A 17,811-nucleotide genomic window follows, 5' to 3' on the forward strand; every position below is an offset into this window, starting at 1 on the left:
GGGTTTCCCAGCATGCAGAGCTACCAGAAACAAGTTTCTCCGTGTGTTTTTCTGAGCAGTGCTCTCTGCACGACTAAATCTTCATATGAAATGACTGATGTTCACTCCTTTCACCTCCTTTTCTCCTTCCCTTCCTCTGTTCATAAATAGTGACAGTCAGAGCACACCTGACTGGTTGGCTGATGACTCTAAAGAAGACATTTGTGCTGGCACCCAGCTCAGTGCTGCGGATTATCGTCCTCATCACTAGTCTCATTGTTCTGCCTTACTTGGGGTAAGTTTCTCTGCTCTCCACAGAGATGATGGAATTGATTTTTCTTCTGTCCTGTCTCCTGAATTTGCTTAACCCAGAGTGTTTTCCCCAAATACTAACTGTGATGTAAACCCCAAACGGTTGCAATATGTAGAAAAAAAAAAAGAAACCCCAAACATTTACAGATTTACAAGTGTGACTTTGCTGTAGGCAGTCAAGATACTGATGTTCATTGTGAAAAAAATGCACAAATGCCAGAGAGGCAAAAACATGTTCCTATGTGGAATTTATTTCCAGTATGTTAATTGCATTGTTAAGAAAGATATCGGGAGAAAATCCTGTTCGTAAAGTCAAAGAATCTGTTCTACAGCACACTGCACATGTCTTTAAATTCTGTATTCAGCTTTTCTTAGTTGGGAATTTGGTTCAGGATATGCTTCATTACTAAATACTGAAGTAAGTTAAGAAACAAAAATGTTCTTTAAAATACATGCCAGTGGAAATATAATTATGCATTATGCATTGCCACACAACCATGACTGATTTGTTATGTGCTACCCACAGAGTTCATGGAGCCACCCTGGGAGTAGGATCCCTTCTAGCAGGGTTTGTGGGAGAATCCACTATGGTCGCAATAGCGGCCTGTTACGTCTATCGAAAACAGGTAAGCAGTAGGCTGTGCAGGATCTGGTGTAAGCACATTTTAATTCAGGCTCGGTCCTTGATCTCTGTCATGATTAATCTGTTACATTTTTCCAGACCGTCAGAGTAAAATCTATAGACTATAGATGTATATTGTTGGCCTGAGGTTTCACAATGTACATCTATCTGTTTTCGACTTGCCTTCTGACTGCTTGTTGATACAGTAGTAGCTTAAAAAGTGTTTCTAGCCAGGGACATGGTACTTCGTCTTTTTTGCAGGCAGTAATAGCAATTGCTGTGCCATGCTAATTTATTCCCTCACCAGAATTAGCATGTAACTAACACCATCATATCCACAGCCACTGTCACAGTGGCGGAGCCAACTAGTAGCTGTATGGATCAACTTGTTCTCACCTAAAGAGGTAATAAGTGCTCAGTACTTGAGATCTGCAAATCAAGACTTGTGTAAACACCTCTGAAATATTGAAACTCTGATATGCCTAAACTCAGCTGAATCAGTAATACCTGTGGGGGTACTTTTGTCAGCATTACAAGTATTTTCAGTAAGACTAGTCAGCCTGCTGAGAAATGGATAATAAGGAACAGATGCTTCAATTTGTTTTTAGTGGGGCTGAATACTTCTTAGCTTTACTAATCCAGGACATCCTGGATGAATCATAGGACACTTGAATGCCCTCCCGCTCCTGCTGTCCAAAAATACTCAAGTATTACTAGGCTTTGGTGGGGTGGGGGCTCACAGTGGATCAGCAATACCATGAAAAGCCAGAATGCTGACATCTTAAAAATTACTGAAGTTTGACATTTGAGAAATTCAGATTTTACCCTAGAGCAATCTATCTTCTCAAATATGTTGTTTTCTTTTTTTTTTCTTTTTCTTTTTTTTCTTTTTTTAATAATAATAAGTCCGTGACTTATTAAAAGATTCCAGATGCTTTCTTCCCTCCAGTCACAGTGACGCCCGTCTTGGATGTCTGTTAGCATAAGAAATGCATCTATTATTGCAGTTACGTTAGGAAGGTGAAAGCAGAGTCCCAAAAGCGTATGAAAACCTTCTAAATTATGACACCTTGCTAGTGGCAAGCCGTGAATAAGACACAAATATTATAGTTCTTTACTATGTACCCTAACAAATGTATTATTTCTACCTTGCTTCTCTCAGTGCCCAAACCTTGTAGGACTGTGTTCACAAGCAGCATATTTGTATGTTTATGACTGGTTGTTTCAATCTAGAAAAAGAAGCGGAACGAGAATGAAACGTCTGGAGAAGGTGAAGACTCTGCCATGACCGACATGCCTCACACGGAGGAAATGACAGACATCGTAGAAATGAGAGAAGAGAATGAATAAGAAATGGGATGCAATTGTTCTCTGCAGGGACGATTGGAGTGACACTTCAGCATCTTGTCGTCTCTCATACTTTTTTTGTTTGTTTGTTTTTATTTTTGTAATAAAGAGGCCTTGATTTAAAAGGTTTCAGATAAATTCTCTAGCATACTGAGTATGCTCACACTGATGAGGGACCTAAAAAGAGGTCTTTGCTTTTTTCTTTTTCAATTGAATTTGTTTTCTCACTCCATGCAAACATAAAAGATACAATTGCATCACTGTAGAGTCTTCCTTACTTATGCATCCATCTTCTCTGGACAATCTGCATTTGTCAACCAAAGCCCTGCTGTATGTGTGTGCCTGCGTGCACACACACGAGTGCCACTGGCTCAGTGCTACTGCCATAATCCTACTCCCTCCCCTCTTTCCTTTTCCTTCCTTTTCTTTATGAGAAATGTTAAGGAAAAGAAGTTTGGAATACAGAGCTTTATTTTACTTGCTTGAAAATGAATTTGCTACATAAACTAATATACTATGGTGAACTATATCTTTTTGTTTGGCCTCATCACTAGAGCTTATACTGCACAGGGTACAAGGCAGGGAGGAACACGTAAGTCTCCATATGGGGAAAAACAGATTCCTCTCTTCTGGTAAAAGTGTGTGGATGTGCATATACACACACAGAGACATACATGTATATATATTTATATATATATGCATATGATAAATAAAATACACACGGGACAAGAACTCTGCTTAGTTTTCATTCCATCTGAAAGACGAAAACCTTTTGAAAAATGTAAGCATTTAATTCAGAATCTTCTTGAATAGTTAAGCACCACCTCACATAGTTTTCTCTAGGAAAAAAAAACACCCATGCACTTTCCTCTTGTGAAGAGGGTGACAGCAACTGATATAATTTGACTGTATTTGAATAAAAAAATAAACATTGACAAGCTTTACCAAAGTTCTTGTCCACTGATTTAACTTTAATTTTCAGAGGCTGATTTGCTCTACTTTTATTTCTGGTGTCTATATATTGAAAGAAAAAATATAGGTAACTTGTGCAGGATACCATGCTGTGTCATAATCCTACACATAGTTCCATAAAGTCATTCATTTGGTGATGTACACATGCTCACACACACGTGTATATATATAAATATATATATATACACACATATATGTATGTTTTGCTATGATATATTTACCTATGCAGTAGATCAGAATCAGTATGGTGAAGCTCAAGTACTGGTAGTCCTCCAAGTCCTCAAGTAGGGACCATGATCACTTGTTATCTCTTAACAGTGTCATGGAAGTGGAAAGCTGCTCAAACCAGCAAGTTGCACTTTGCAAACAAGGCAGGCACTGTGCAGTTTAATTGAGCCTTAAACAGTAGAGCGTGGGGTTGGATGGTCGGTCCTTGTCAAGTGGAAATGAAGCCTAAGTAAGAGGTTACTGAAACAGATGGTTTGGGTGCCACTGATGACGGCTGCGGGAGCAGCTTCTATTGCTGTGGCTGTTCTGTGTTTGGCTGCAGGGCAGCGTTCCTGTGTCCAGTTTGTAGTAGCTTGGGTTCTTTCAGTTGTAACTGTGCCAGATTCATATTCTGGGTACAGTTATCCTACATGGTATTTCTGCAAACCAGTTAATTTAAACTTTGTTTAGTAAAAATATATTTTTATAAGTTGTGGAAATGATTATTTAATTGTGGACAACTTCAGTTTCTAGATTATTTGCCAGGTAGTCCCAGCACTCAGAAAATTGACCAGAATTAGCCATTACTTTCAATGTTATATCAATATATGTGTGTATATACATACACATGTGTATAAATATATATATTGTATATTATGTACATTTATTTTAAGCCACAGTACATTTCTTATTTTTCCAAGTTCAGCTAAAAATGTCTCTAAAACATTACCGAGTTGACTAGTAACCTGGTGTAGCTGTCATGAAAGGCATTGTATCAATGAACTTCGTCTTAGATATCTGTACCCATTTGTTTTATGTGCAAATGCAGTAAGAAGAGACTTAGAAATGATTTTGTCCAATGACAGACTTGAAAAATCAGTCCATGGTTAATTAGCGGTGGCGGAAAAGGACAAGACTAAACCTAGTAGCCACTCATTTTTTGTGCCACCGCAAGGTTGTTCTCACTGTCTATTGTAGGAGAGTTTTTAAAAAGACTAAATGTCCTCAGACAAATGAACTTCATGCAGTATGGAGACTGTACACATACACATTCACAAACACCCTCAAACAGTCATATGTATATAACATGTATATAGACTGTTACGGTTCACAGTGGCCAGTTAAAGACTTCTCTGTTCTTGTCGTTTTCATTTATATCCAAATCTGTAACACGCAGTTTTTGAGGAACTGTGGGGATAAAGCCCTAAACTATTTTGATACTCGACAGAAATACAAATAGCAGTATTTTTGAGGAATTTTGAGCATTGCAGGTGTAGGGTTCAAGGTAACGACTGCACCAAAAGTAGGAATCTGAAAACAAATTCACTGATGCACTGAGTCTTTTGTTTTAGATAGAAAACTGAACGATCATCGAAGAGTCAATTATTGATCATATAGAGCGAAACTAATGGTGTTGTAACAGTCAAAATTTTGGGTCTGTGGGTAGTTAATATTCCTTTATTTTACACAAAAAACAAGTAGTGAATGAGCACAGAAGTGGTAGGATTTGGGCAAGTATTCACAAAGTTTTGTAAAGACATGTTCATTACACTGATTCCCATTTTCTGTGCACTGTGTACTTTTTGCCTTGCTGGGTTAACCAAATCTGCTGATGCATCTGCAACATGTAACTCCATATGGGAGCTTGGTGTCCCAGCAGATGCTCTCTCACGGTGGCATGCTCAACCTGATGGCAGGTCCACAAGGAGCTCCATGTGCCACAGCAGCGCCCAGAGCTCCATCTGGTGACATCTTCAAGGGCTTCAGTGACAATCTGAGCCCCATTTGATGGTGCGTCCAACTGGACTACCTTTGGACCAAGGGCACGTGCCACCATGTCCAGCTCAACTGAACCCCACTGAATGGGTCCAATCATAACCCTCCCAAGTGTCTCTGCTGAGCAGGCCCTTGTGAACATGCTGGCTTCTTCCCACACAAAGGGTCTCTTGAATTTTGATGAAATGCTGTCTCCTTTGTGGTGTTGCTCATGACTTCTCTATCTGTGTGATACATTCTGAGGTAACAGAAATCTGTTAGTTGTCTGTTTTGAGAGGGAGAAACAGCACCATCATCTCACTGAGCTCATGTGAAGTTTCAGCCTTTCAATACTTTCTTAAGAAAAACTGAATTATATCAGTGAAGCTACAATAAAAAGAGCAAAAAAGTTGATCTTCATCCTACATTTTATGTTTTAGGCCATGAAGGAACATACCACACAGCAGAAAGTAGAAGGGACGCTGGTAGATTGTGGATTATTGTTCCTAGGCTTTTCGTACGTACTTGAGGTTGTGTTAACTGTCTGAGTTTTCCTTTCACAGACCCAGCAGCAGTTGGAAAGCACCTATTTTTTATCATCTCCCCCACATGCTTACTAGGCCATGGCCCTGGTGAGGCGGGCTCTGCATGTCCCATCCCTCTTACACAGCCACACAGTCAAGAGTGAGAGCTGTGCTGGGCGAGAGGATGGGTGAGTAACAGAGAAGTCTTTTGTTTCCTACTCATTTTGCTGCTAAATATTTCCTTTGAACGGGGGAGATTTATATCTGGCTCTCGGTCGGGTTGTGCCGAACTGCTGCAGACAGACAGACAGTGGCTGGAGACGGAGGGTGAGCTGCTGAATGCAGTGTATTCAGGGCAGGCAACAGCACACAGACAGGAGCCTTTTGAGGGAGAGAGTTCTTTTTTTGTGGGCTGGCGCCTCGTGCTTAAAGGGAAGGGTGAAAGGACACCTTGGGGTGCTTGGATTGGCCACCAGGCGCAGGCAGTGTGGGGTGGTGTGGGAGCAGAAGGGCAGTGGCACGACTCGGCCTCTCGCTGAGGTGTGGGCATGGTGTGATCAGTGGGACAGTGCGGCTGGGGATACCTGAGCATCAGTCCAGTAGCCAGATAGATGAATATATATATGTGGGTATGTATATATGAGTGTGTATGTAAGAGTGTTATGCACACGTTTTTACAACTGGCTGTATGTAGTTTGCTGGAACAAAGTACAAATAAGATCTTAAAGAGGGAACATGGAAAAGTTTATGGATGTGGCACACCTGGCCTGAAGGCATCACTGGGTGGAAGTCAATTAACAGAGAGCAGAAATGGCTCTGCCATTCTCCTGTTAACTGCACTGGAGAGGAACTGAAGGGTGAGAAGCGATGTGTAAATGAGGCACAGCTCTGAGTATTTGGGTTTTTGAGAGTGGAGGAGTCATCAAAGAGCGTGAAAACGCCTCAGAAAAGTATTCAAGCAGAAGTGAGCCAATATGTGTGCTTTGCAGCACTCAGAGACTTTACATCGCCTGCTGATTCCAAGTAACTGGCAGTAACCAGGCAAATGTCACGAGCTTTAGTTAAACAGAGTTAGAGAGTAACAAAGAGCGAATTACACAGCTTTGATATCTAACTGGCATTTCCCAAGTACCAAGTTAGCCATATGCATGTGCAGACTGTCGTGTTTGCAGACCACAGCAAGAGCCCACTGCATGTCCCCCAGGCCACAACCATGGGCACTTCTTGGCTTCCCTGCAGCACACCTTGTTGTACTGTGTGCTGATGCACAGCATGAAGTGAGGCACCTACATTAATTAGATCAGCCATGAGCTCAGGTGCAGTGTGGGCCAGACATGCAAGAGAGCAGCAGAGCAGGGGGATGAAGCAGAGTGCTTAGGGAGCCATGGCTCACATGTGATTTTGGGACAGCTTGTGTGGATTTGTTCTGAAAATCAGTGCACAGATCCAGTCTTCAACAAAGCCATTGCCAGACTTCTTGGCATTCTATGATTGCTAGACGTTGTCACTCCTCACATCTACTCAAGTTTCACCTCACTTCTCTCTCTCATTCCCAGTTCTGCACTGTCAGATATTTCTTTAGTTTCTTCTGAAGGCTCCTGCTAGTTTTATTTTGTCTGCTGGCATTTTGAGAAGGAAAACATGGTCTTCATGCTGAATGTCAAGTAATGTAGTCTTTAAAAAGTAGCTTGAAACAGAACTGTTTTTGATGAACTGTTTTTTGCTTTTCATTTGCTAAGCCAAAAAGGAGTCAAGAAACAGAAGGAACTGAGGGATGTTCTTTATTTAAAATCAAGAATTCAAAGAATTAATTCAAGTCTACTACTTAACTCGAGCCATTCTTTTGACCTGCTGGTGACTTTTGAGCGCCAGGTCCCAGCTCTTCCAGCAGTAGCGCACTGTTTGAAGCACAGGGAAGCACAGGACTTTGTATAGATGAAAACTAAAATACAGCCTGAAGAGACTGATTCTTAGGAAGAATCTGCTCAAAATTCAGCTGGACTTGTGCAACCTGACTGATGTCTAAAGTGCCCTGCTTTGGGGTTACATAGATAAATACTTGCTATCTCCATCTGACCTAACGTGTTCCCTGCTTCACTTAGGAACCTAGGATAGTCCTGTCATCTTAAGGCACTTGAGACTGTTTGTTGTTTTTTTTAGGGTTTCAGGGCTGAGAGATGGTGCCTGCTAGGGCTCAACAATGCAGATATCTAAGCCAAAATCTGAGCTTCACAGATTCTTTTGCAGATGACAAAACTTTCATATTTCAGGGCCAGCTGTAAGCAGCCTCCCACCCTGTGGGAGCCCCACAATGAGGGCAAAGCAAAGCTCAGCTATTGTATACACATACAAAATATTTGAGAACTGCACTGCACTTTTACAGTTAACTCTCTAAGTACAAAAGCCTGAAACCAGCAAGCAACTGCATGCATCACCCTCTTTTCATGTGCATCATTCAGCACCATAAAAAAAGCTTTCAAGGTAATGCAAAGTAATACTTCAATTTATGTAATAAACCAGCTTGAGCCTGTCTACAAATGAGAGCGTCTAAATACCCTCTTAGGAAAGGATGTATTTGAATGAGTGTCCCGCCTGGGTGGAAAGCAGAGTGTGAGCGCACACGCGGAAAGCAACAGAGCCTGAACTAGCATGCTCAGCTTTGTAGCTAGCAGCACTAATGCAACTCTGGTTCTGTGTCCTATTACAGTAAACACCATGGCCTTCCTAAGCTGTGACAAAACAATTAGGAGGCTGCAGGCCACAGGGTTACTTACATCAACTGATTTTATCGACAGACCTTGCAAATGCTACGACATTCCAAAAGCAAAACGTGTTAAAAAAAATAAATAAATAAAAAATGAAAGCTCATATGTATTCTATAGAGGACATCAACAAGGTTCTTAAAATTAATCCCACTTTCAGTGATGTAGTTCAAAGCGCACTTTGCTTACTTTATTTTTAATAAAAATTCACCCACAAAACACCATATATTATTACAAAGCAAATGGGTAAGATGTGGAATTCAAACTCTGTTTTTTTTCAGTGGGACAGAAGCTCCCACCACCACAACCACCACAAAGGCATTTGAGCTCAGGTGGTGTCACTCATTCAGAACACTGGCCTCACTACTACTGCTACTTTAGATCTGCTTTTGTTGCTGCTGCCTCCATTTTCTTGATGCCAGGCACCCAGGGCAGTGGTTGGACACCACAGGTCCAACCCTTAGTTGGACACACCTGGTCTCCAGGGCTTGCCTGCCAAGTGGGAGGTGACTCAAAACACAGAGCCCCTTTAGGACAAAACCTGATGGTTTGTCATTCCACCATTATGAGCAAGCTGGGGGCAGCAACCTTCCCTAGAGCTGGCTCTTCTGAGAGAGGGAAAATAGACTTTGCCTTTTATTGATGGGCTTGTGGCTGGGATTGCAGCCACTGTCAGGTCCTCCAGTGCTGCTTTTGGTTGTTGGTTTAGTTTGTGCTGTGACATTGGCAGAGCATCTTAGTAATACAGGCTGTAGAAATCCCAGCTGGAGACCGAGGATTCTTTTCTGCTTGGTGGCATAGATGAAATGCATTTAATGGTGCAATTCCCTCATTTATCATCTTTAACGGGAGGTTCACTCACCTATGAAGGTTACCAGGCAGCACTGCTGATATCAGATAAACCTGAACTTTACGGTGCTAGGAACTCAAAAGACACCAAACTTTGTCACACTTTTTGTGGTGGAGAAAGAGGGAAGCTTCACGCATCCCACTCTCTCTATCTTCACATAGTTGAGCATGGCCAGCCACAAGGTTACTCTAGAAAGAGCTCTAAAGCTGAGCAGAACCCAGAACCCAAAAGGAAAAGCAGCAGATGAGAACCATTTTGTCTCTGCAGCAGGGGATCGTCTTGGAGGAGGGCTAAATTGAATAGTCCCCCAGAAAGTATTGGTTTTAGAGCAGAGGTTCAGGATGGCTTTGACCACATTGTACATCATTTGTAAAGTAGTAACAGCAAGGATAGCAGGTTCTCCAATCTCCAAAAGGTGTTCTGAGGATAGAGTTCACTGATCATGGTGAAAAATGCTTGGATACTGCAGGGAACAGCACCACAGAAATGCCTATAAATACTGAATACTCATATTTGCATGTTCTAATTGTGCCTTTGGGTTCTCTAAAATTGACTTGTTTTTAGTTTAATGGAAATACTTTAACAAATTGAGAGTGGGGAACAGTGTCTTGAAGCAGCATCCTCAGAAAGGGTAGCACAGTGTCTGAAGGCTTTCTTGGGAGGGAGCAGGAGGGTGTTTGAGGGCCTCTGCCCACAGAGCATTCTGCAGGACTGGTCTCAGTTCTGTTCTCAGTAGGCTTGCAAGTAGTAGCTGGGCACCCTTTGGGGAGTGCTGTGTTTGCACTGGGGTTAAGGTCACCTTTCCATAAGGAAAAAGAAAAAAAACAACTCATTTCTTGGTTCATTTCTGTTATTTTAAGGTAAATCTGAGAACTGGGCAAACGGTTATTTCACCTCAGAGGTATCACTTGCTTTTCATTTCTTTCAGAGTATCTTTCACTATCAGACTCAGACTCTTTCAGTGTCTTTCAGGATAAAGCTATCTTTATGCAAAGCAGCATGCTTAATAGCAATTGCTGACTATTTAAACAAGTCAATTTTCCAAGGACTGTAGGTATCAAGTCAGAGCCCTATTTGGAACTACAGTACAGGGATCCTAGATTTTAAAAGAAATGTTACCTCATGCATCATTTTCTGCCATACTTTTGTAGAATTCCAATTGATTTCTCTCAAAAGAAGCGTTGTTTTCTTGAAGCTGTACACCTAAAGCGACCCGTTTGTTTTTTAATGAACGTTTTTCTTTGCTTTAAACACGTGGGTTTTCTGTAACCTCTAAAGAAACCAATGAAGGTAAAAACTTTGTACATTTTTTCAATGACTGCTGAGGTCGAAAGTATAAAAGTACGTGTTGCATTAAAACTGAGTGTTGTTTATGTATTTAACAGAGATGTATGTTTTTTGCATTGTTAAAAAGAACGATCTATGCTTTCTTTTAGGAGGGGGGGGGGAGGTCTGTGCTCCAATATTGTCCAACAGCTTTCATATTCTAATTACTTTAAGTAAAAGTTCTAACAGTTTGCATATGATTCCAATTGCTTCCGTGTTATTAATTCTTGCAGTCTGACATGGTCTGAAGCACTCTTCTCATGTGGAATAATCAAAATACGCCTCCTGGTGAGAAATTAATCCAACCCACAAATTGTTTTTGAGTTATGAGCACGATGCTGCCAACTGTAAGGTCTTGACTTTAACCTGGCAGCAGCTTAGCAACACGCAGCCCCTCCCAGAGGGTTTGGGGAAGAGAGTCGGGGGAAAAAAACAACCAAGTAGAACTCATGGGTTGAGATGATTTAGTAAAACTGAAAATGAAGAAGAAAATAGTAGTAATGATAAGTATACATACGTATGTATAAATACATATATACAAAACAGGTTATGCATGATGCAGTTGCTCACCACCTGCTGATCAATGCCCAGCCAGACCCCACACAGCACCTGCTCCCCTGGCCAACTCCCCGCCATTTTTCAAGCTTTTCACATCACACCATGTGGTGTGGGACATCTCTTTGGCCAATCTGGGTTAGGTGCCCTGGCTCTGTCCCTTTACAGCTCCTTGTGCCCCCCCAGCCCCTCTCACTGGAGGACAGCACAAGGAACTGAAAAACCTTAATGTCCTTGGCTCTGTACAGCACTGCTCAGCAACAGCTAAATCATCAGTGTGTCATCAACATTGTTTTTCTCCTACAGCCAAAATATAACATCATAGCAACACTATAAAGAAAATAAAGTCTCTCCCAGCTGAAACCAGGAAAACTTGAAGCTGATGAAGTCCAAAGGTATCCATAAAACGACAGAAGACAGGCACTTTATTACTGCAAAGCCTTTGTAAGTTGCTAGTATGGAATTATTACACTCAGAATACTTTTTCAACGCCAACATTAAAACATTCATCAGTCCTGTTAAAAAGATACTTATTACTTAAGGTAGAGCATTCTTCTCATCCCATCAGAATAAACTCAAAAGTCACGAGCAGATCGTTCATCCACCCATCTGGCAAACCCCCAAAGGCACTCTCAGAAAGCTGGGAAAACATTCCTTCACCAAAAATGTTTAGTGTCTGAACAATGTTTCTGTCCCTTACGCACTCCAGAGCAACCAAATCTGCACCACCCACTGCAGCAAGGAGGCTGAGGGCAGGATCACAGTCTGAGTAGCCCTTGATGCAACACTTGAGCAGCTGTTGTATTTAAGGCTTTACAAAGGTCTGTAGGGTATTGCTCTCACCTGTGGCCAACTTCAAGGCCTCTGCTGCCTCTGCTGTCTTCTCACAGAGGCACAAAATGGCCAGGTAAGATGCCATTTTCTGTTTTCAGCTTTAGGCTGGGCAGCAGCTCTCTGTACGGTGTATACTGATCCGATCCAATCCATAGCATTGTTGGTTGCAGCCACTATGTTTTGCCCAGAGAGCCCTCAGAGACCCCTGCACTGGCGGAGGACACCGTGGCTGTCCCTTCTTGCTCTTCAACAACTGACAGCTCATTCCTGGCCACCTCATAGCTGATTCCTGCCCAAGGCCAAGAATGCAAAACATGGCCAGAAATATAATTAGGGCCTTTAAATCAGCAAGAGATAACTCCCTGAGGCACTCATTAGCTGTTGGCACCCAGCACAGCCTTCCCATGGCTGCTTGCAGAGGGCATGGCCTGACCTTGCCTGGCTGTCCCTGTGGAGATCACTGGCCTGGCAGGAGGCCATGCTAGAAAAAAAATCTACACCATTAAACAGGTGGGCTGGGATAAGGCACAGAAAAAGAGGTTGCTTCTGCACTCTGTGCAACAGTAGAACACAGGTGTTGGAGCCATTTCTATTGGCTTCATCTCTACAGTGGGTTTGGGGTTTCTGGTTTTAACCTGGGTTGATGTTCCTTCCCTCAGGCATAAGGGCACAGCTGCAGGCCCTGCAGAGGCACAGGCCTCATCCACTCTCTGCTCAGCGCAGGGCTGGTAGGCAGCACCCACTGCTGGAGGGCCAGAGCCCAGCAGCAAAACATGTCCTGGGATCACTGCTGCACTGTGGGTTTTGGCAGAAAGTGAAGAAACAGGCAGTCACACGCAACAAGTCTGACTTTTTCACTTTTTTTCAGACAATATAGGCTTTATTTCTCTCTCCCTAAACAAGAAGTCAGGCTGTAAGCACGTGAGAAGGAAAAAACAGAATAGAGGGCAGATAGCACTATTGACTCACTGTCTGGGAAACTGGCAATCACAGCCTGAACCTCTGATTAATCAGCTAAGGCAAGTGTTGGGTCAGCTGTGGGAGCACAGGTGAGGGTAATTGAACTGTGCTCCTGGAAGGAGTGGAGCTTGACTCCACCTCTCCTAGACCTCATTTAAGGGCTGACTACCACTAAGGCAGTGTCTCTTGGAGATTACTTCTTGGTGAAGACTGGATAGTCAGCATTTTTCATCCAGACTGGAGTCATCTATATTGGTTTTTCCCCTATAAATAACCTTTTGAATATCTATTACCATCTTTTGTATTATTTCACTTTACAACTCACCTTCTTTGCTTGCAGCCTTGGAAGTCTCCTCTCCCCCTCAGCAGATTCTCCTCACTGCCTGCAGAGAGGTTCTCCCCTCTTTGCTCCCTGACTGCTCCTTCACTTGTAAGAAGGACAACTTGCCATTCCCTCAGTGAACTGAATCCAGGTTTAATCCAGGTTATTTCCTCATAAGGCACAAAGAGACCTCATACAAGGGTCCTCAACCATGGGTCCACAATTGCAGGTGGGAACAATACCAACACAGACCATTCTCCATCTGCTTGCTGTATCCTTTTGCAGCCTAAATGGATGATACTATGCCTCACCCAAATACCACCATCATCCACACAGTGTTTCTTTGGAGAGCCTGGTGTTTCTGTGGCAAGGCACCAATGAGAAGGTAGCCCCTTCCATACAAGAGACCTGCCTTCACAACAGCACTCTTAGCTCTTATATCCTGGTTCCTCACAAGAAATCTCACACTATTCTTCACTTTGAACTTCCCATGAGCATAGATCTCTTTTGCCATTCTCTGTCTTCTCCCTTCAAAGGCAGAAAGGTTGGCTGGGATGAAGCATGTATGGGATGGTGGTGACTGAGGGATTTAGGAACACTCAGATACCTCATTTGGCTGACAGACCATCTAATAATTTCAGAAGCTGTCACAGCTCTGCTTTAAACAGCCCTAAGCAGTGCTCCAAGTTCACCAGCTCTTTCTTTATAAAATAATATTTCCCCTTACCTATTACATTTGGAAAAGCACTGGGTTGTTTGGGTTAATTTAAAAAGGTGTGGTTTTGGTTTGGTTTGTTGTTGTTGTCTATTATTTTTTATTTCAGCACAATTGGATGAGACAAAAGCCTTGGTGACAGGAGTAAACCAAGCAAACATAATGGAAGCACTTGACAGACCAGAAGCACCAAGCCAGCATCTCCTGTAGCAGCATCTGAGGGTATACAGGAGGCTGAATGTTGCTGTTCCACTTGGGTGTTCTCTGGGCTGGTAAGAAGATGGAAATCTGAGACACAAAGCAAGAGACAGTTTAAGTACAGCCTGTCACTGTGCAAGTGCTACCCAATGCAAGGGAAATTAACCGTCAGATGCCTGAAGTGTTTTATTCCCCTCACTGTTTTAATGACTCTCTTTCCCCTTTTTTTCCAGCACTATTACCTAAGCATATCAATCAGCAGCAGTCCTAGAGGAGCAACTTTATTACTGGCTCTGCCCCTCCTCTCCTCTCTACAGTATAAATTCAGAAGACAGATGGGAGAATAGAAGCTGCTATCAACTCCTGCCTACCAACTTGTTGAAAGGACCACGCTCCTCCAAAACACAAGTCTTCCCTTGCGGTTTGTTAGACCCCAACACAGAAAACTAACTTTGCCAGATGGAGGCAGAAAAGGCTGCAAAGTGGACGTGCTGCTGAAGTGTCAAAGAGCGAGCTGTCACCCAAGTGGATGCTCTCAGCTCTGCACAACTGCCCTGAAGACCAAACACCCAGATATGATGCAGAAAAGCAAAACCCAGAATGTTATGCAATACTTATATATATCCACTCAAAGAAAGGGGCTCTAGGAAGAGTTTCAGTGAGAGGTCTTGTTTTTTTGGGTGGTCCTATGTGGAGCCAGGAGTTGGACTTGATGATATGGACTTGAAAGGTGGGCCCAGCTGAACCTAATGAGGTTCAACACGGCAAAGTGCAAGGTTTTGCACTTGGGCTGGAAGAACCCCAGGCACCTGTACAGGCTGGGAGGAGTGGTCCTTGAGAGCAGCTCGGCAGAGAAGGACCTGGGGGTACTGATGGACGAGAGACTTAACATGAGCCAGCAGTGCGCTCTGGCAGCCTGGAAAGCAAATGGGATCCTGGGCTCCATCAGGAGAGGAGTGGCCAGCAGGGACAGGGAAGTGATTCTCCCTCTTTTACTCTGCTCTTGTGAGGCCCCATCTGGAGTACTGTGTCCAGGTGTGGAGCCCTTAGTACAAGAAAGACATAGAGCTGTTGGAAAGGGTCCAGAGGAGGGCCACGAAGATGATAAGGGGACTGGAGCACCTCCCCTATGAGGACAGGCTGAGGGAGTTGGGCTTGTTCAGCCTGGAGAAAAGAAGGCTGTGGGGTGACCTCATTGCAACCTTTCAATACCTGAAGGGAACCTATATCCAGGAGGGAAGTAAACTCTTCGAAAAGGGCTGATAACAGCAGGACAAGGGGAAATGGATTTAAGTTCAAAGAGGGAAGATTTAGGTTGGATGTTAGGGGGAAGTTAATTACTAGGAGAGTGGTGAAGTCCTGGAACAAGCTGCCCAGGGAGGTTGTGGATGCCCTGTCCCTGGAGGTGTTCAAGACCAGGTTGGATGGGGTCATGGGCAACCTGATCTAGTAAATGTGGAAGTTTGGTGGCCCTGCCAGGCAGGGAGGTTGGAACTACACGATCTTTGAGGTCCCTTCCAACCTGGGTCATTCTGTGATTCTTTATGGGTACCTTCCAATTTGGGATATTCTATGAAACAAACACCGGCCTCCAAAGATGTACACAAAGATGCATCAGGAAAGGCAGTAGACTCATTAAGTGCTCATTTACAAGAAAAAGGATGGGCCATAAGCCCAAAAAAAGGTTCAAGGAGCAGGCTTTTCCATGAAATTCCTGGGTAGTTTGATTGGGAAAGACCAAAATACTACCCAGTGTAATAATAGACAAAGTGCAGGCATTCCCAGTCCCTGTCGTGCAGGCCAAGGCAGCTGCAAGAATTTTGGGGTATATTGGAATACTGACATTCTTTTATACCTCACAGTGTAGCTGCTGAGGCCTTTGTATTGACTCACAAAGAAAGGCCAAAAATGGGACTGGGAGAACAGAACAAGAGTGGTGTGGCCTACTTGCACCTTGGGGGACATTACTGGAGGTTGGGGGATCAGTAGTCCCCCAGTAATAGGTACAGGGACTGCAGACATCATGGTCAACACTCTTGTTTTCATTGCTGAGGGGACCTTAATCATGTCCCTATGGCAAATTAGGACCTCCCCTTTGGTACCCTATATAGTTATGCAGCCTCACATATCAGACCTAAGGGTATGATGGCTGGGACCATCTTTGTACTCTGCAATAAGTCTGCACAGCTCTAAATGTGGGTAGAAATTATTAGATTTACACATTCTAAAAGTGATTTGATCTGCTCTTGGACAATCTAAGAGTCCAATCTCACTATTTCACCACCTTCATCATTCTTGAACCTTGTTTAGCCTCATCATTGTGTTAGGAGAGTAAACTACCTCAGAAACAATCACAGAATGGTTTGAGTTGGAAGGGACCTTAAAGCCCACTGTAGCAGAAATGCTAAGTCATGGCCTGAACCAGTGACTGAGCACCTGGTAGGAAGGCAGGGCCCACCCAGGGGAGCACAGCTACATGCAGTGTGTCTGAGTGACTGGAAGGGGTGAAGCCAGACTCCTCTTCATTTCTCAGATTCTGATTCTCCTCTACAAATGTGTAAATGAAAATAACCTTTGCATCTGTCTGATTTAAAGCACATTAGTCGATGCCACAGTACAGTGATTCATTTAGTGGAAAGCTTCCAGAACGTTCTAACTGTAAGCTTCCACCATTACCACAAAAGGGAGCATTCTTAAAGAACATTTGGCCGTCTTAAAACATTTTCAGTCCTTTCCTGCCAGCTAGAATACTGGTGGAACCAAGGCCAGCCATGGCCTGATGACAACAGGATGCACAACTAACCCAAATATTAGGGATGAGAGCTATATACCCCATACGCAATGCGAGAGCTCCCTCTCCCCACATCCCTTAACAACTACACAGGGATGTTTTACCATTATCGCCATCTCAGTTCAAAATGAGTCCCCCTCTCCCTACGTTATGGTAGGGCTGTTGCTGTCCCACAGAAATAAACTTGGCCTGGATCTTATCTGTGTTGACTCAACAATCTGCATGCAGTTACACTCCTGAACTGAACACACCTGCATCTCCCCAGGCTCTGGGTGAGCTCCTACAGGCACCACCAGGCTGGTTTCAGCACCAGCTTCTCAGAGCTGCACCAAGCCCAAATTCTCCACCCTGCTTGCTGCTCCACTTCAGTACTAAGCTCTATCTACAGCCAACCAACCATTACCACATGTAACAATTCAAAGCCCAGCAAGTCCCAAGATGACCTGGACCACTGCTTTCCTTCATGTAAAGAAACTGTGCTGTATGCTTCCACCAGGCCAGAAAGAAGATGATAGGTATTAATTCTTTAAACCCAGCCCTGAAAAAGCCTTCAGTATCACACAGCTCCAAATATATGGAGATTTTCACCAGCTTCACTCTTGTCTGCAGAATAATCTGTAGGTCATACACTTTGAGGTGAAGGCTTTCTTTAGTTGTGTTTAGATACGCCAGTACTGCCCCCTTTAGTTTTTCTGTTTAAAGAACTTTGAATAATCCTAAGCAGAAACACAGAGCCACCTACATCACAGAATCACAGAATGACCCGGGTTGGAAGGGACC

The 17,811-nt window shown here is 43.3% G+C and overlaps 1 protein-coding gene across 2 annotated transcripts in view; it reads left to right on the plus strand.

Annotated features, from left to right (window-relative positions):
* The window catches only part of ANKH (ANKH inorganic pyrophosphate transport regulator), a 102,152-nt gene extending 91,296 nt beyond the window's left edge, over positions 1-10,856 (plus strand). For both annotated transcript variants that reach the window (XM_015854397.3, XM_015854398.3), the window contains exons 10-12: positions 151-274; positions 818-917; positions 2,147-10,856. In XM_015854397.3, coding sequence (XP_015709883.1) covers positions 151-274; positions 818-917; positions 2,147-2,263 — 341 coding nt within the window. In that variant the 3' untranslated portion in view covers positions 2,264-10,856. The remainder of the gene's footprint in view (positions 1-150; positions 275-817; positions 918-2,146) is intronic.
* The last annotated feature ends 6,955 nt before the right edge of the window (positions 10,857-17,811 follow it).

This window comes from Coturnix japonica, chromosome 2, assembly GCF_054131305.1.
Source record: "Coturnix japonica strain WE chromosome 2, WE-NBRP24, whole genome shotgun sequence".
NCBI lineage: Eukaryota > Metazoa > Chordata > Aves > Galliformes > Phasianidae > Coturnix > Coturnix japonica.